The 20010-nt window shown below is 40.6% G+C and overlaps 2 protein-coding genes across 3 annotated transcripts in view; both read left to right on the top strand.

Moving 5' to 3' along the window:
- Positions 1 to 4870, top strand: part of sept5a (septin 5a) — a 20360-nt gene extending 15490 nt beyond the window's left edge. For both annotated transcript variants that reach the window (XM_017702790.2, XM_017702789.2), the window contains 6 exons: positions 300 to 417; positions 549 to 650; positions 900 to 996; positions 1419 to 1554; positions 1678 to 1780; positions 4121 to 4870. In XM_017702790.2, the coding sequence (XP_017558279.1) occupies positions 300 to 417; positions 549 to 650; positions 900 to 996; positions 1419 to 1554; positions 1678 to 1780; positions 4121 to 4183 (619 nt within the window). In that variant the 3' untranslated portion in view covers positions 4184 to 4870. The remainder of the gene's footprint in view (positions 1 to 299; positions 418 to 548; positions 651 to 899; positions 997 to 1418; positions 1555 to 1677; positions 1781 to 4120) is intronic.
- A 120-nt stretch (positions 4871 to 4990) lies between these two features.
- Positions 4991 to 13223, top strand: gp1bb (glycoprotein Ib platelet subunit beta). The gene is made up of 3 exons (XM_017702791.2): positions 4991 to 6069; positions 8682 to 9027; positions 11465 to 13223. The coding sequence occupies exons 2-3, from the start codon at positions 8693 to 8695 to the stop codon at positions 11739 to 11741; spliced, it is 612 nt and encodes a 203-aa protein (XP_017558280.2). The 5' UTR covers positions 4991 to 6069; positions 8682 to 8692; the 3' UTR covers positions 11742 to 13223.
- Positions 13224 to 20010: the final 6787 nt, after the last annotated feature.

Here is a 20010-nt window from a genome sequence, read left to right as displayed (position 1 = left end):
GGAGATTTGATTTTCAATATTTTATTTGTTAAAAATATCTTCGTTCCACAAAGATTTTACAGAGATTGGGGTGATTTCAAAGAATTCGCCTTACATTTCAAAAGAAAATATTGAAAAGTAGCATAGTGATGTGATTAAGCAGTGCAGCTATGAACAATACAAAACGCTTTTTTCATGTTTTCTGATTCAAACTGTTCAATTTAAACATGAACGAATTAGATTAGGTTGCAACTGTCATCATCCACCCTGACATCTTCATATAATTAAACGTTTTTGTGTCTGTGTTTGTGCTTTCGCAGTTTAAGGCCGGTTGATGTGGAATTCATGAAGGCTCTACATGAGAAGGTGAACATTATTCCCCTCATCGCCAAAGCAGACTGTCTCACTCCAAACGAGATAAAGAAGCTGAAGGACCGGGTGAGCACACAGCCTCTCATTTTAACCTGTACTACAACAGAACGTTCTTAATAGGGCCGCCCTACATGAATGTTTGTCTCTGTCTTCAGTCCTTTATGCTAATCTCAGTTTATCGTTTTACACTCTCTCAGGTGCGAGATGAGATTGAGCGGTTTGGGATTAAAGTGTATCAGTTTCCTGAGTGTGACTCTGATGAGGATGAGGAGTTTAAGCAGATGGATAAAGAGCTTAAGGTGAGACACAAATCTCTAAAACGCCACAGAGTTGCCTAATAACCACGTTCAACAGCTTTATCCTTGGTGATTACAGTATGAAAGTGATCTCTGTTGATTTACTGCCCTCATGTGGACGGTTTTCCTCTTGTATTCTGTTATGGTCTCAACTGTATCTACGTATTGAACTGGTTTGTAGCAAGCCTTGTGCTAAACGTGTTAAATGCTTCTGATTTTCCGTTTGACTGTATATGTGTGTATGTGTTTTAGGAGTGTACTCCATTTGCCGTTATCGGTAGTAATACAGTAGTGGAAGCAAGAGGGCAAAGAGTGCGAGGACGTCTCTATCCATGGGGAATTGTAGAAGGTGAGATGTTTGTGTGTGTCACTTTGAGGTTCACTGTATATAATTATATGCAAAAGTTTGAACACCCCTAGTTCGTTTGGTGTGAAGTAACTGCCCACTGACCACCGACCACCTCTAGGCCAACATCAGTACGTTTCATTGTACATCACTTTACAAATGCTCTTTTGATTGAATGAACGGGGACAGATTCCCACAGAAACGCTCCAATATCTTGTGGAAAGCTTTTCCGGAAGAGTGGGGGCTGTGATAACTGTACAGGGGGACGGAGTGGGCAACTCCATTTTAATGGCCATGGTTTTGGAATGGGATGTCCAACAAACTCATATAGGTGCAGTGTATAGGTGTCCACATGCTTTTGGCCATATAGCATAAAATCAGTCATCTAATGTGCATATGAACATTTCTGTGTGTATTTTCTACAGTGGAGAATCAGTCTCATTGTGACTTTGTGAAACTGAGGAACATGCTGATTCGCTCTCACATGCACGACCTGAAAGACGTGACCTGTGATGTACATTATGAGAACTACAGAGCTCACTGCATACAGGAGATGACCAGGTGTGTGTGTGTTTGTGTGAATTTGACCTATAATACATTCCCATCAGCAAAGGGTCAATGCAGTGTGAATTCATGGACTGTGTTTGTTATCTGAATGTCTATGTATTTGCAATTGTATGGCAGTAAACTTGCACAGGACAACCGCATGGACAGTCCAATTCCCATCCTGCCACTGCCCACTCCAGACGCAGAGACAGAGAGACTCATCAAGATGAAGGACGAGGAGGTAAAGCTCTAATCTTTGAACTGTTTGACTGATAAGATCTTTAGGAGGGGGGTTTTCCGACTGGGAGTTGCAGTATGGAGACAAGTGGGCAGCAGCAGCAGAGGTGGGACAAGTTTCAAACAATTCTTGACACCAGCCAGACCTAATGCGCAGTCCAAATGAAGCAGTTTGAGGATCAACTGTAAAAGATGTTAACAGAGTCGTTCCGAGTGGTTTTGTTGTGAAACATTTAATTGTAGAGGAGCTTGTTGACATTGCAAATATAACTGTTTTTACTGTCCAAGACAACCAGTGAAGCTACTTCTGAGTTTTCTTCATCATCATCATCACTTTTATTTATTTAGCGTCTTTCCCTGCTCAAGGACGCTTTACAATCAAAGAACATGATCACACTAAACGGAATGAAATGGGCAACCAGTGAAGACTCTGAAGGACAGGGATGATGTGGTCATTCATTTTTGGAAAGGTGTCGATCCTAGCAGCAGCGTCAACTCAGTGAGCGTTTTGACAGGGAGGTCAGAAAAGAACATTGCAGTCGTCCAGTCGTGAAGATGCAAGGAGTAGAGGACGTAAAGTTGGATGACTTCAAATATCTTGGGTCAACCATCCAGAGCAATGGACAGTGTAGAAAAGAGGTGAAGAAGAGGGTGCAGGCAGGATGGAGTGGGTGGAGACGGATGTCAGGGCTGATGTGTGACAGAAGGATAGCAGCAAGAGTGAAAGGGAAGGTTTACAAGACAGCAGTGCGTCCTGCTATGATGTATGGTGTGGAGACTGTGGCTCTGTCTAAAAGACAGGAGGCTGAGCTGCAGGTGGCGGAGATGAAGATGCTGAGATTTTCGTTGGGAGTGACAAGGATGGACAAGATTAGAAATGAGCAGATCAGAGGGACAGTGAAGGTGGAGCAGTTTGGAGATAAAGCCAGAGAGGCCAGGTTGAGATGGTTTGGACATGTGTTGAGGAGGAATAGTGGATATATTGGGCAAAGAATGTTGGAGATGGAGCTGCCGGGTAGAAGGAGAAGAGGTAGAGCTCAGAGAAGGTTTATGGATGTAGTGAAGGTGGACATGGAGATGGTTGGTGTGAAAGTAGAGGAGGCAATGGATAGGGCAAGATGGAGGCAGATGATCCGCTGTGGCGACCCCTAAAGGGAGCAGCCGAAAGAAGAAGAAAAGAAGAAGAAGAAGCAGTCTTCCAGTTGTGATGTCACTAATGCACGCACAAGCGTTTCTACGTCGGCTTGAATGAGAAATGACCGGAGACGAGAAAAATGGAAAAATGCTGTCTTAACAGCAGAATAGATGTGGATGTCAAAAAGCAACAATCCAAAATGTTAGACAGTCCAATAGCAGTGCAATATGACTCCAGAAATCAGGTAGGAAGACCGTATAGTCCAGAAAACAGTCCAGCATGAAAGCTTAGTGATGTGTAATCCAGCGACAACACAAAATCAAAACAGACACACAGACCCGCCAAGAAATGGCTGCCGATAGCGCTCGGTGTTCTCTCAGCAGAAGTGGAAGTTCGGGACTAATAAGTTTTTACATGTAGTGTTGAAAAGGGTAAAAAAGTGGTACATCTGAATAGAATTGTTTTCTTTGTGGACTTTTTCACCTCACAGCATCCTATGTGTACCTCTCCACCATGAATGACCTTAATACATGTTAGGCCAAAAGCTTATGTCAAAGCTGATGGAAAACAATACCTCAGGCATCGGGCAACGTATTCATAACCATTTCATACACTAACTTTCTGTGAGCTCTTCGCAACATAGCAACAAACTTTTTCAGTGTCTGGGTCTTGTCCACCACAGTGAACAATTCTGACTTGGTAGGTTTCTCCAGAATGGAACATTTCACATCAAACCACATTGAATGACGTTATTTACATATGAACCATGTAATCATTAAAAAAAACACAAGGATTTTCACCATTTTTGTTTTATTTTAATTCCCCTGTCAGGACTGAAGGACTTGACTAGTTTGGTCTCAGGGCAAACCCTTCTTCTATACATGGCTTTAGGCATTGAAACGTTCGGGAACCTTTGCTTTAGGAAATGATTCAGTGCATCACAGAATGTTAAGTTTGATTCAGAATTGTGTCTTGAGTCAGTATTTGATTTTTTTCAAATATACTACCTTAATATGACTGGAAAAACTATTTAAAGACTAGTGGAACATATTTGCAATGAAAGCAACAATCCAAGGGTGTTTAAAGCCTGAGAATTGTATTTTCTTTATGATATTCAGATGTATTTTGCTCCCCTAGCCAATCAAGAAGTCAACCATAAAAAGGTAAACCTGACTAACCTGACTGTGCTCTATGCTTGTGTGTCTGCAGCTGAAGAGGATGCAGGAAATGTTGGAGAAGATGCAGCAACAGATGCACGAGAAAGACCAGTGATGATTACACACAGATACACACACACACACACACACACACACACACACACACACACACACACACACACACACACACACACACATACATACAACACACAAACCTCACCGCATACGCGTATGTGAACATACATTATGCAGAAACACACCTGTCAGTACAAATCTTACTGTATGCTCTGTACTCTCCCATGTGAATGAACTCAAATGGTCATATGTGTATTATACCTGCAGCGTATCCTCCAAACAGACAGTGACAGACTCTTATACTGTATATTTGCAAACTGATTTGCTTGGTGCTTTGGAGCCCTCGCCTGGCAAGTACAAATGTGATGCAGCTATTTAATGTTTCATTTGTGTTGATGCCAATGTGAGTATAGCTAACAGGGGTAATATAATGTAATATTAATTTAAATTAAATTGACTTTTAGATGTATCTAATTTATATTTACTTGATTTTTTTAATGCTTAACTAGACGAATGTGCAAAAGGTGTTTTGTAATGCCGTTTTAGCCGATTTGGGTGAGTCTGGAATGTGCGTGCGTGTGTGTGTGTGTGAACATGTACTTTTATGATAAACCCTTTTTATTCTTGTAAGCTGCTCAATTGCAGTCTTGGCTTTTATAGTGCTAGCTCTAAGTGAATGTAGAAGTACAGTGCAGGTTATTGTTATTGAATAAATATGCATAATTCAGATTACAGACGTCTGTTCTTTATACACTCGTGGTCTTATTCCCAGAATTCTGTTTTCTGAATGTACTTTGAGTTTTCAGATATATTCTGAATCCTTAAAGGACACGCGCATCCAGATGAAGTTAAAGTCATTCAGAGCGGTTTGATGTGAAATGGTTCATTGTACAGAAACATACTGACTCTGATTTCTTTACAGTGCTAGTGAAAAGAACCAAGGGTCACAATGTCTGCAACACAAATATAGCCATTTTATTTACGATCCAAAATGACTAGTGAAGCTACGCGTCTTCTGAGTTTTTATATATCATATTGATGACGGTAAAATGGTGCTAAATCTGGAAAAAAATATTTTCTTTGGGAACCTGAATATAATAGTTGAATAGACATCTTTTAATCATTAATTTATTACATTAATCTCAAAACTTCAAGCACTGTGTCAGGTATCAGGCAACTCGTTTGTGATAACTTGCTGTAAGGTAGCTTTTGGAGACGTTTTGGTAGCTATCACCACCACTGTAAACTATTGGGACTTGATAAAGTCTCTCTGGAACGCAGAATTTCGCTTTAAATCACTGAATGAAATATGTATTTGTGCAAAGTTTGTTTCTAAAGATTTTCACTGGAGCCACCAGGCTAATATATTTAACAAGTAATAGAAGCCTGTATCATTGCACAGTTCTCCTAAATGTATTGAGCTTTTAAGTCATCTTAAATAGATTTGTTTTCCAACACTATGACAAACTGCTGTCTATAAAAATGGGAAAAAGCATAGATGAAATCCAGGCCTCAAAATTGCTGCTACTCTGTATTTTTAATAGAAGATTAAGCTGCTATTGGGGTTATTGAGCTTCCATTGGCTTGTTAACTTTTTCATTTTACATACACAAAGTGCAAAACTAAGCAAGCAATAGTCAGACACCAAGCGTGTCTCAGTTGTTTGACTATTTTAGGGGTAAGAGAATAACTAAATTAACTACTCATGAGTTTGATTCCACATGGGCACAACCATTTAGAGCAAATTTGTGCCCCACTTCCTCTGTGATATTGCTCTGAGGGGGGTGGAGTGAGTGCATGTTTATGTGCTTATGAGGGAGTTTTATCAGTGTGACCCAGCTGTGTCTCCACTAGCCTGTCACTGGTGTGAAAGAGTACACACTCCTTCTGTAGGCCCATTTTAAATTGAAGTCACTCGTCATACTGGTAAGAACATCATCTTTTACACATTCTTTCAGCTTTATGTTCTACAGGAGCTGACAGAGAATATCCTAGTGTGGTACCTGCTGAACTACTAGACCTCATATGTAATGCTGGTAATAGTAAAATAATAGTAAAATGCCTTTTTATTACACGTTATTCTACAAAACCTCATTACAGTATATTCCACGGTTTACTGGCTACCCTGGACTTGCTGTCGTTCTATAAAAATATGTGTATATTGGTCATTTTTGATGAAATCATACCCTTTTAGGGAAAATGTGAAATGTTTAATTACTGAGAAACACCGGTGTTACCACGCAATGCAGAAAATGCAATAGAGTGGAATTTTGTTTCTTTTTATTGTAATTTTTTTAAATTAAAATTATAAAACATTCCATTTTATGTTTATCACAAATTAACTGTGGAGGGGAAAAGTTCATTTTTTGCTGTATCATCCATTCTCTTATGCGTCTTCCCCCTCTTTCCGGTTAGGCACTCTTTATCTCTGCCTGTCATGCTCCGTTACTTTCCTCTTTTTTCAGTATATTAGACTTCCATGCAAATCCCAGAGAACCTCATTATCTATTTCAGTGAAACAAATGTCCATATCATACTGTATGCTCATAGTAACATTCTAATGTGCTGTGTTGAGGAGTGCTGGGTGAGTCCTACTAACCACTATCAGACTCTATCATGAGCTGACCTTCTTCAGACTGAAGGGTTCTGTGTGTGTGTGTGTGTGTGTGTGTGTGTGTGTGTGTGTGTGTGTGTGTGTGTATATATATATATACATATAGATATACACACACACACACACACACACACACACACACACACACACACACACACACACACACACACAAATGTACCAAAAACCATAATGCACCAAAATCCATAATTTTATGGATTTATTTTTCTTTGGACATGTTTATTTAGATATGTGCATCTAATAATCCCTTGCAAGTTATGCTGTAATTATTATAATTATTCAATTATTCAGTCACATTACAGCACATACAGTCGCATGCAAAAGGTATGTAAAAAAAACTTTTTACATGTAAAAAAATGTGAGCAAAACTTTAAATAAAAATTCAAATTATGTTTCATTGGAAATTATTTTAAAAGTTAGCAACATATGCCTTTTGAGTAGGGATGTAGAAATTATTAAAAACATCCTTTTAGATGTTTTATTCACTATTTCAAGTACGAAAGAAGTTACTAATCAATTGATTTGTATAAATAATGTACTAATAACTATACTATAATACTATAATAATAATGATAATGTAGTTTTGTCAATTAACCCAATTTGATTATAGCTTCATTATCAATGTAGAGCTTTCTCAATCATGTTAGAATCCTTTCTGAATGATTTTATTTTTAAACAGATTTCTATCACATTACATACGTGCACACTAGCAGCCAAAAGTCTTCACAACTGATTGAATGTTTTTAACCATCTTAAAAATGATATTTAAAGACTTTTCCTTAAATTCCTTTAATAGTGGCGCCTAAGACAAAAATACGTAGTGAGACTGATGTATGGATTTCAATTTTAAGTTTAAAAATGTATTTTTAAATAGGTGGTTTTATGCAGCCAAGAAGGGCTCAGGTAATCTTTTATATGGTATCTTTTATATATCTGTTTATTTTTTTGGTCAGCGACTATATGGTCAAAAAAGCTTCTTCAAGTCTGTTTCAGTGCTGGTTTTAACAAGCCTTCATCCATTTGTCCACACATTTCCCCTGACCTGAAGGCCGTTCCATTGGCTACTTAATTAGCGTGAAGAGTGTAGATGAGTGAACATAAATGTCGACTTCAACTGCAGAACTTACCCAGAAATCCCTTTTTATACCTGAAAATACTGGCAGACATTATATCCGTAGCATTAAACTATTTTAAAGTTTTTAAAATATTTAAAAAAGCTTCATTTTTAAAACACTTTACATTTGATTTCTATGCTTTAGGCTGCAGTATCACTAAGGTAACTTATTATGGGATCCAAAGCAGGTACTCACAAATTTAAATGTTTAAAAAAGTAATTTTGTCTTGTTGGGGGCAGTTGTGGGCTGGAGGTCAGGGAACCAGCCCTGTGACCGGAAGGTTGCCGGTTCAATCCCCTCGGTTGACAGTCCATGACTGAAGTGCCCTTGAGCAAGACACCTAACCCCAAAATGCTCCACGGGCGCCATGGATAGGGCTCCCCACTGCTCCGGGCAAGTGTGCTCACTGCCCCCTAGTGTGTGTGTGCATGTATGTGGGTGTTTCATTACACGGGTGTGTTAAATGCAGAGGTCTAATTTCACAGTGTGCAAACACAGTGACAAGTGGTTCTTTGACAGGCTGCCTGATTAGCTATGACTTCTGTTTGAATAATCCACGCTTCACTGCTGTGAGTGGACCCTTGAGTAATGCAGGTATGACACACCTCCGAGTGGCGACTTAAAATAGTGCTGAACTGGGCTTCAGTCTGGTTTTCCATCATTAAAAACACACAGATTCCTGACTTTTGAGTGGTGAATCCGACCCCCTCGGACAGTCTAATTGTACTGTCAGTCACTCAATTAGCTAGCTAACTACATTATATGACACATTCACCCTCTCTGTCCCGCAGTGCGTGCTGGAATGAGACGCGTGTTGGTCCTGGTTGTGCTCGTTGTGTTGGGGGCTGATGTGTACGCGGCTCAGGACGCGTGTCCGCAGGTGTGCTCCTGCAGGGCCGGTGTGGTGGACTGCAGCGCGCGGGGACTGACCACTGACAAACTGCCCTCATCTTTCCCCACTGACACCATTGAGCTCCGTCTCCATGACAACCTCCTCACATCGCTGCCTGCCGGCCTGCTGGACCCGCTGCCGGCCTTGGAGCGGGTCAGCCTGCACGAGAACCACTGGACATGTGACTGTGCAGTACTTTATCTGAGGGAGTGGCTGTTAAAACAGCACAGCAATGCACTGATCAGGTGAGTGTGTGAGTTTCTTCCTGCAGACAGGAGTGACCGCTCAGAAACCTATCATCACTCTTCTCTTAAACTACAGACAAATGTCAGTGGCCACCAGGTCGTGTGTATTTCAGTGTGTTTAGTCAATTCTTACCCTGCTTATATCCTCCGCACCATCACAGCCACGCTGGCCCACTCATGTTTGGTTTCTGTAGAATCTGGCTCGGACAGGGGTCAGCAACATGCAGTTCTCTGTTGCGGCTCCACAACATAATTAGATATTTAAGTAAAAAAAAAAAAATCATCATTTGCGGTGAAATAAAGCTCTGCTGATCGTTCTAACTCAGTTTTAACAATAAATCGCTGGAGTTAATGTAGCTTATAACTGCTTATTCACCAAACCTTAACCCTGAAGATCGGCGTGCAGACTTCTGGTCACCACAGCAACGCAGACAACAATCTGACCTAGCTAGCTAGTAGCTAACTAAACTGCAAAGAGAGAGATTTAAGACGAACATCAATTATTTAGAGACAAATGGACTTATTTGCATTTAAAAGCACTCTAGCCAGTTTCCTGAACTACAGACGGAAACTGTCAAACACTAAAAAGTTGCGAAGGTGGAGTCAGCTTATTGTTTGAATCTTCCCCTTTCACCTTAAATGGTGCAGCAGTTGCATTCTGGCGCCTCAGGCATCATTTAAGGGAGAACGGTTAAGTTCAAACAAGAAGCTGGTGAATAAGAAGCTGACTTAGCCTCGTATAAAGTCGACCGTTGAGATATTGAAACCTTTGAGGAAAAGTTTCTTGCTAGAGATGTGAGAAAGACTATAGCTGAGCCGAAGCTTAAAGCAGAGTAAGTCTGTGTTTTTGTTTATATTGCATTTTTTAGCATATACTGGCACATGGTTTGATTTTTGCAAAAATCAAATGATATTTGGGTAACATCCCCCAGACTAGAATATCTAAATATGTCTCTTTCATTATTCACACAAACAGTGCTTGATGTCTAAGCAGGCATTTGATTAATGCTCCTTTTTAATATTAAAATTTTCTCTACATTCAGAACCAAAAAAATCAAGTTTTACAATATTTCTAACCATATTCTGAAAGATGTTACAGGAGAATAGATTTCCTAGTATGTTCCTAGTCCTAGTGACTGGATATATACTAGATTGTATACTTGATGCTTTTATTTTATCTAAAATTATGCATATCAAGGTAGATTACTCATTTATATGTCTAAAGATGATTTTTGCAAAACATCCAAATACAAGAAATATTTGGAAAAATATCAGTCATCAGATGGCCAATTTTCATTATGCTGTCAATTGTTTAAAAAAATCCCATTTTACCTGTTGTATCAGTATAAAAGTATAAAAAGATCTTCAAAGGTTTTGTTAACCTAAAACGGCTATTTACTTACTGGATATGTATCTCATTGTTGATTAAACTGTCTTCCTTGCTATATTTTGCCTAAATAATGATTTATCAATAATTATAATGATGAAAACTGTTGTTAAAAGCACATCCAAAGTCTTTTGGTCAAAAACACATACTGATGAGTGCTCACACCACAACAAGGGGATAAGATGCATTAGCGTTTTAGGACATTATTAGATAGTACTGTTACAAATGTTATTCAGAAATGTTTACATGTGATGTTTTAGTAAGAATAAACCTGATTAGTCTTTAATGTAAATTTGCATTATCAACGTTTTGAAAAGTTGGGTGTCCCCAGAGAATTTCAGGTGAGGAGAACTGACACTAGTCTTCCAGGTTAAACAGACACTAGAGGGCGCTCCTGAGAGAGAGCAAAAGGGCGTCTCTGGAGCTTTTATGAAAAACTGTGGTTTAGAAATGGTTAATCGTTTTTCTATAGAAAATTTTATAATTTTCTAAACACAGAATGGCATAAAATTCATTGTTTTCATATTTGCGAATGCTTTTCAGCTGTTTAAAAAGGTACCTTTTGGGCCCAAACGTTCTGTTAAACCTTGACCCTAAAATCGTAAAAAGTTCTCAGCTATTAGGCATCTTATTTGTTAATGATTCATGTATCAACCTTACAGAAGGTTAATACATGAATCATTAACAAATAAATCTCAATCCCGGGGAACAGTTTTGACTCTGACTTTGTCTAGAAGGGAACATTACTCATCAAACTATTTTGATTGACTGTACTTGCATTTCAATAATTATGCATACATTTTGAAAAATTGTTGGAATTAATTTCCAAACTTTTGTTTTTCATTTTTAATACCCATAAACATTATAGGAGCATCTGTTGTTAAACATGTATGAAAATATGCTTGTGCTGCATGATGCTTTTATGAAGCGGCAACATGATATGAATCATTTTATACATTTATCAGCAGCCAAGCTGATTTTATATTATTGAAAACAGTGATTCCAAAACTTTGATTTGATTTATTATTTGTCTGTGTTGATCTCTTGCAGGAATGTGAGCTGTGCTTCTCCTCCCAATCAGCAGGGGAGGCTGGTGGCGTATCTGGATGAGGAGGAGGTGCTGAGCTCGTGTCACAGTTGGCTGTGTGACCTGGCCATTGCCTCTCAGATCAGCCTGTTTGTCTTCATAGTTGTGCAGGTACTCCTCCTGGCCGCAGTCATCCACTTCCTCCGCCGCTTTGACCGGCTGACCTGTGATGCCCGCCGCTCGGTTCATAACGATGAAGCCTCGGAGGAAGCTGTGCTACTGAAGGACAGAGATTCCTGAGAAACTTTACTGCACTTTTTCTCAACAATGGTCCTGGAGTGCTCCTGACCTGCACTTTTTATTTTAATTATTTTCTTTTTATTTGGCTTTTCAGATTACAAGGAATGCAGGGTTAACATTCCAGATGCTGTAAGCAGCCGAATGGGTGGGGAGAGGTGGGCCTCTATATATAGACATACGCAGCAATGTAGGGTATGTTTAGTGAGATTTAAGTAAGACATTGGGGTATAAGATGCAATGCAAATATATAACAGACAAAAAAATAGTTGTTTCTCCTTGTTGTTTATAAAGGAGACCAAATTCATGCAAAACTTTCTAGGTTAAAATGCATGTCGTATGTTAATTTCTCCAAAGAATCAGAATCAGAATCCTTTACTGATCCCAGAGGGAAACTGCAGTTGTTACAGTTGCAACCATTTATGTAAAAGAATAAACTAATAATTTGGAACAAAAGATAAAGAGAATTTGCAATATGTACACGAGATTTAAGTTCTTATGAATACAGTAAATTGGTGGTGACTGATAATAAATATTAAACATCTAGTATAAACAGTTTATTGTATCTCTGAGTTACTGCACACGTAATTATTATTATTACACATATGAACAGTACAGTACAAGAGAGGAATTTTAAAGAGGAATTCCAACATTTGTTGAAATTGCCATAAAATTAAACCGTTAACGTGTAAAGTCATTCGGAGAGGTTTGATGTGAAATGCACCATTCATGAGAATGAGAATTGTTCACAGTGGTGGTGATTGTAACCAGACGTCTGAAGAATTTAAAGCCTGTGAAAGCTACATCACAGAAAAGTATGACATGAACTGGTTACATACATTGTTTTACAAAATCTTTTGGCCTAGAATATATATATTTTTAATATATTCATGGCAGAATGAATAATCTCCAAAGGAAATCAAATTTTTTCGTTTTTTCGCTACTTTTTTTTCTCCTCATGTAGCTTCACTAGTTGTTTTGGACAGTTAAATAAAATGACTACATTGGTGTTGTAGACATTGTGACCCCTGGTTCCTATCACCACCACTCTAAAGCAATTGCTAAATTTCTCTGCCTTTAAGTATTTCACATCAAAGCAACATGAATGGCTTTGTTTTCATCACAAAGACTCAATTATGCAGAAAAAAAATAATTAATTGGTGGAATTCCCCTTTAAACCCATCTTAGTAGAACTCAGGAACTCAGGAAGGCCTTGTTGATTAGCTGATTAGTAGGATTAGCCGTGTTAGAGCTAGAGCTGGGCATCGTTCAGTGTTTCGATACTGACATCAATACTGAAACCTCTTAAAAGTACACTCTTTAAAAAGATGGTTCTTCGGGGTTTCTTAGGTAAAGAACTTTATAGAATCTTTTGGAAAATGGTTATGTACTGTATATACACTCACTGACCACTTTATTAGGTAACCTTGCTAGTAAAAGTTTTTCCTTTTGCCTTCAGAACTGCCTTAATTCTTCTTGTCAGACTTTCAACAAGGTGTTGGAAACGTTCCTCAGAGATTTTGTTTGGTTATTTGAGTTCCTGTTGCCTTTCTATCATCTGGAACCAGTCTGCCCATTCTCCTCTGACCTCTCACATCAACAAGGCATGCAAGGCATGCCTAAATGCGGCCATGTGATTGGCTGATTAGCTGTTTGTGTTAACAAACAATTGAACAGTGGCCGGTGAGTGTACACACACATAGATAGAGAGAGAGAGAGAGAGAGAGAGAGAGAGCACCAAATAGGGGTCATTGTTACAAGCTTAGCATCATAACAAAAGCATAATACTTTTTGGTGCTATATAGAACCATATACAGCACATGTGGCATCAGTCTGAAGAACCATTTCACACTGCAAAGAATTCTTTAACTTTGAGTGTTCATGGTTCTCTATAGAACCATTGTCTGGGCTTGGACCCGGATTTGTCTTTTTCTTTCTGTAATACAGATTTTTCTGTAAAACTGCTTTGTGACAACACCTGTTGTAAAAAGCACTATATAAATACACTTTGCTTTGCTTTGGTTTACTAAAGAACCCAACTAACTCTCAGCCCTAGTTAGAGCAGGAAAAACAGGAGGCAGACTCCAGGACCAGGGTCGGGTATCGCTGCTCCACTCACAAAACAGTGAAGGAGTGGAAATAGAGGAGACTATGGAGGAAATGTGTTTGTCAGTCATCTGTTCTGTTGCGTTGAGATGGAATTAGTTTGTGGCTTTTTTTTTTTGCAATTCTGCAATGAAATGTTCAGTTTAAGACGACCACTATAGGCTTTTGCTTTTGTAATGGTTTTATACTGTGTGTTTTCACTCAAACATGCTGAAAATAGTCATTCCTACATTTTTCTACAATAAAGTTCTTTTTCATTTTGGCTCTTTTTGATCATATGTTTTTGGTCAACTGATTTTAAGTTTGCTAGTGAACTACACATAATTAGCACGGTCTGTGTGTTTTTCTAACACATGCTGCCTAACGGATCAAGAACTGAAAGATCTTCCAAAGTGCCTCACATTGTTGGGATGAAATTGGATGTTATAAAAGCAGACATATAACCGTTTGTTTGACACCTGTACAAAACACAGTCTTTGAAATGATTTCAAAATGTGATTTTGAAGAGTCTCAACATGTGGTTGGTGTAGTGTAGTGGGTAACACCTTTGCCTTCTATGCTATAGACTGGGGTTCAATCCCCCGCCTGGGTAAGCACCCTACACTATACCAATAAGAGGCCTTGGGCAAGACTCCTAACACTACCTTGGCCTACCTGTTTAAAACAATCAAACTGTAAGTCGCTCTTGATAAGAGCGTCAGCCAAATTAATAAATGGTTAGGGCAAACTACACTCACCAGCCACTTTATTAGGTACACCTTGCTAGTAAAAGGCTGGACCCCCTTTTGCCTTCAGAACTGCCTTAATTCTTCGTGGCACACTTTCAACAAGGTGTTTTGGTTGGTTATTTGAGCTCCTGCTGCCTTTCTATCATCTGGAACCAGTCTGCCCATTCTCCTCTGACCTCTCACATCAACAAGGCATTTTCGTCCACGCAACTGACTGCTCACTGGATATTTCCTCTTTTTCTGACCGTTCTCTGTAAACCCTAGAGATGGTTGTGTGTGAAAATCCCAGTAGATCAGCAGTTTCTGAAATACTCAGACCAGCCCGTCTGGCACCAACAACCACGCCACGTTCAAAGCCACTTAAATCACCTCTCTTCCCCATTCTGATGCTCGGTCTGCACTTCAGCAAGTTGTCTTGAACACCTCTACATGCCTAAATGCATTGAGTTGCGGCCATGTGATTGGCTGATTAGCTATTTGTGTTAACAAGCAATTGAACAAGAACAAGAAATTGTACCTAATAAAGTGGCCATTGAGTGTTGTAGTCCATCAAAACCACTCATCCACATCTCAGGTGATATTTGTTCATTTAAATCTGTGCTTATCTGCATTTCTATGCTGAAATGTTTTCCATTCATCCATCCCTCTATAGCCAAGAGTATGTGGGCACCTGACCATCACACCTATATTAGCATGTTGAATATGTTCTAAAATCATAGGCATTAATATGGTTTTAATACGCTTTGCAGTCTGTGGGAATTTGTGACCATTCAGCCAAAATCTGTGAGGTCAGGCATGTTGGACAAGAAGGCCTGTCTCACAGTTGACATTCCATTCATCCTAAAAGCCTTCAATGGGCTTGTGGTCAGGGCCAATGGAGTTCCTCCACACCAAACTTATCAAACTGTGTCTTCAGGAACCTCTCTTTGTGCATAGCATCAGTCATGCTGGAACAGGAAAGGGTCTTCCCCAAACACAAAGTCGGAAGCATATGACTGGCTTTATAGGCTGTAGCATTAATATCACCCTTCACTGGAACTAAGAGGCAGAGCCCAAACCCTGAAAAACAGCCCCAGAGCATTATCCCTCCTCCACCAAACTGATGGCTCTATGCATTCCAGTACGTAGTGTCCTGGCATCCACTACATCATCAAACTGCAAACAAATCTGCCTGTAGGCCTGTTACTTTAACAAATATCAAGGGAAAAATAGTGTTTACAGATATTTCTAAAACTCAAACATTCTGCTTCTTTTCCTCTAAATTCTCCTCTGAACAACTTCTCCGGAAGCCTCGCCCCTCTTATTTCTGTTTTCTCTTTTTTGAGTTTCCCTGGCTTCTTTCATTCTTTCCTTTACTTCTCGGTCATGTCATCATTTGGGCTTTGGCACACTTGCTTCTGTTTCCACACAGCTGTGACAGGAGCTGCTGATAGGGCTGTATCATCCCTCTAGTTTATCGCTATATCCGGCTCATCTGTCGGCTCTCTTATCATCTCTCTTTTATGTTCCAACTCCTCCACCTTCTGTTTAATCGAGGCCATATAACTGGCAGTCACGTCGGTATTGTCTCAGCTGTGCTTATCTGACGTCTCCACTATCTTCCTATCTTTTCCTTTTCTGATTGTTTGGGGTCTTTAATATCTGCTTTTTCTCTGGACAGTTCTTCCAGTGCCATCTTTCTGGCCTGCTGCATTTCCTCATCCCTCTTTTTCAGTGCTGCTGTCTGTTTCTCAGTCTGTGACTTCCTGCGTTTCTCTTTGGCCTTACACTCTAGCTGCTTCTCTGTCTCTCTCTGTTTTGCCAAAACTGGTTTATGTAACTTGTGTGGAAAAGTAACTCCCCACTTAAGTTACTCCAACAAACAATTAACCAAACGTAGTTGATAACTGTGATTAGTTAAACTAGACACATCCAGGTTTGATTACTGCCAGCCATCTCTTAAATAGAACCTTTCTAGCAATGTGAAGTAGACTAAGGGTCTCAACAAGCACCACAATGTACTACATTCAAAAGAAATTCTGGAAGAGATGAGAAGTTATTTAAATCTACCAAAGCAATTTTTTAGAGCTCTGAGACTCACAGCAAAAGCCATTATCTACAAATGGAGAAAACTTTGAACAATGCTGAATGTTCCCAAAAGTGGCCAGACTACCAGAATTCCTTGAAGACTGCAGCAAAGGCTCATTCTGGAAGTCACAAACGACCCCCGGGGCGGGGTGTTGAACGCCGGAACAGGGGCTGGGCCGGGGGCATTCCTGGCGTTCTGGGGTTGCTGCTGGGGCCCCCGCCGCCCCCGCCGTGGAGGGTGGCCGGTATGGCGGTGCCGGCCATGTGGCATTGTATGGTTGGGTGAGTGTGGGCGTCTGTGCGCCCGCGCGCATTCTTCCCTGGCGTGCGCCCTCGGACTCGTGTGCAGTCGTGCATGTTCCTCCCGTGTGTGCGCCCCCCCGCACGTGTGCACGTTCGTCCCATGTATGCATCCATATACAAACTGTTACTGGCTGGCCTTTCCATTCGCCCCCACCTCATCTAGGGTGACGGGGGGTGTATATATGGGTGGGTGTTTGTACATATTGGGGTGATGTGTATGTATATATGTGGGTGTATGTATGTATGTAGGAATGTATATAGGTGTGGAGGTATGTGTGCGTAGGTGTATATATAGGGGTGGAGGAATATAAGGGAGTGAAGGTATGTAGATGTATATATGAGGTTGAGTGTATGTGAGGACAGCTGGTTCTGGGTCGGGGGATTGTTGTCCCCGGTCCTCTCCCGGCTGCTCCCCTGTGGTTGCTACTTCCCCCCCAGATGGGGGGCGCCTTGGGGCTTCAGGGCCTCAAGGCCCCTCGGCGGGGATGGGGCCCTGCTGGGTGGTGGTTGGCTCTCGGGCGTATGAGGCGCTGGGTCTTTGCTGCTGCCTCGTGATGGGGAGGGGCATCCTGCGGGCGGCTCTGGTTCCTCTGGTTCCCCTGGACCTGCGCTCCATGGCTGGGGGGGTGCTGTCCGGAGTCCCCCTCTCCCTTCCGCTGGGGTGGGCATGCAGGGGTCACTGGGAGATACGGCCCAGGGTCTCCACTGCTCCTGGGGGGGCCGCGGCGGGCGGGATTCCCTGGTCTTTCTCTGCCTTCCTCTGGCCTCTGGGGGGATGTTGTCGCAGCTTTCTGCCCTCGATATTGAGTGCATCTTGTGACAAATTTATACTGTACTGCACTCACAAACACACACACTCACATACACATACATCACAGTCATTTGTGTAGTATCTCCAAGTGCTGTACGTCTTAGGTACACTTTCTTCTCTTTTCTCAGGAGCAGCAGTTGGTGAACCATCGCCGTGGCATTTGCGCTGTGTTTTTCTTTTTTTTCTGCCCTTATGTTATTTCCCTTTTTTACCCTCCCCCCCCACCCCACCCCCCCCCCGCTTATCTCTCCTCTCCCTTCTTTACAGATTCCCCTGGCCTGTCAAGTCTGGCATGATGCTAACACATTTTCATTAAAATATCAAATGTATAAACAAAATGAAATCAAATAATTAAAAAATAAATAAAGAAAAAGAAACACTGACAAGATGAGCCTATAATCTATAGTGCTCATTTTGGAAAAGTAAATCTGTTTGGCACAGTAACGCAGTCTGACCATAATTCTGATTGCAAATCTGCCAGACAAGACAGGCAAAAAAAAAAAAAACAAAAAAAAAAAACAAAAAAAAACAAACGACCCCCGAACATCTAAGAAACTGCAGGCCTCACCCACCTCATATAAGGTCAGCATTCCTGATTCCACCATTAAAAAGATACTGGGCAAAAATAAGCTCTTAGGTGGTTCTTCAAGGGTTCCTTAGTAAAGGCAATGCTTCTGTTTAGAACCATGAGTCCAATATAGAGCCATTTCACGCTTAAATGGTTCTTTGCATGATGAAATAGCTCTTCAGATTAATGGAGAATGTGTTGTGTATGTTTCAGTGTAGAACCTTTTAGAAAATTGACCTGAACCGAAAAATTGTATATTTCACTTTGATCACTGATGCCACAGCACTGTCTGGATAAACTCCAAAGTGGTTCAAGTCAGCCCTTTTTAACTGTATGTGGTGTATAATTATAATCAGTTGTGGATGAAGTACACAAACCTTGTACTTCAGTTAAAGCAGAGATGCCCAAGGTAAAATATTACTCCAGTAAAAGTAGAAGTTCCTCCCTTTAGACCTCCACTTGAGTAAAAGTACAAAAGTACACTCACTGGCCACTTTATTAGGTTTCAATTGCTTATTAACACAAATAGCTAATCAGCCAATCACATGGCCACAACTCAATGCATTTAGGCATGTAGAGGTGGTCAAGACAACTTGCTGAAATGCAGACCGAGCATCAGAACGGGGAAGAAAGGGGATTTAAGTGACTTTGAACGTGGCGTGGTTGTTGGTGCCAGACGGGCTGGTCTGAGTATTTCAGAAACTGCTGATCAGCTGGGATTTTCACGCACAACCATCTCTAGGGTTTACAGAGAACGGTCCGAAAAAGAGGAAATATCCAGTGAGCGGTCAGTTGTGTGGATGAAAATGCCTTGTTGATGTGAGAGGTCAGAGGAGAATGGGCAGACTTGTTCCAGATGATAGAAAGGCAACAGGAACTCAAATAACCAACCAAAATCTTTGAGGAACGTTTCCAACACCTTGTTGAAAGTGTGCCACGAAGAATTAAGACAGTTCTGAAGGCCAAAGGGGTTCAAACCTTTTACTAGCAAGGTGTACCTAATAAAGTGGCCGGTGAGTGTATTCGCCTTGTCAAAAGTAAAAATACTAAAAGATTAATTAACTTAATGCAACTTATTTCCAAGTTTAAGTTTAATAAAAACTGTCTTTAAACTCAGGATCACACATGAGCTTCCTTTACTATACTGATCTGTAGGCCTCTGTTCATAAACATAAACCAGCCCAGTCACGACTGCATATGTGGACATATTTCTATATTGTGCTCTATTTACACAAAGTTAGGTTAGTTCATCATTTATGTTGAACAGACTCTCCCAAAAGTTTTATGCTGCTGCTCTGACGTTGAACCGCGTGCTGCACTGGGTCGGTATGACCAACAGGTCAAAACCAGCTCTAAACAAAGTGACCGCTGGGCCCTGATTGGTGCTCTGGCTTTGCGCTTCTTTCGTTTTGACATGTTACGTTTTTATACACACAGAAACCAAAAGGAACGACAGATTTCTCAAAATGTAGGAGTAAAAAGTCAGATATTAGACTCTGAAATGTAGGGGAGTGAAAGGAAAAAGTCGCCCAGAATGGAGAAACTTCAGTACAGATACACGAAAATATACTTAAGTACAGAAACCAATTACATTTACTCAGTTACTCAGTTACTCGGTTACTGTCCACCACTGGTCATAATATAATAACACGATTATGACCACGAGCCACAACGCCGTTCTTCATGGGA

Source organism: Pygocentrus nattereri, chromosome 28 (assembly GCF_015220715.1).
Source record: "Pygocentrus nattereri isolate fPygNat1 chromosome 28, fPygNat1.pri, whole genome shotgun sequence".
Lineage (NCBI taxonomy): Eukaryota > Metazoa > Chordata > Actinopteri > Characiformes > Serrasalmidae > Pygocentrus > Pygocentrus nattereri.
The sequence above is the reverse complement of the archived record's forward strand: the minus strand, read 5'-3'. Positions and strand labels throughout refer to the sequence as shown.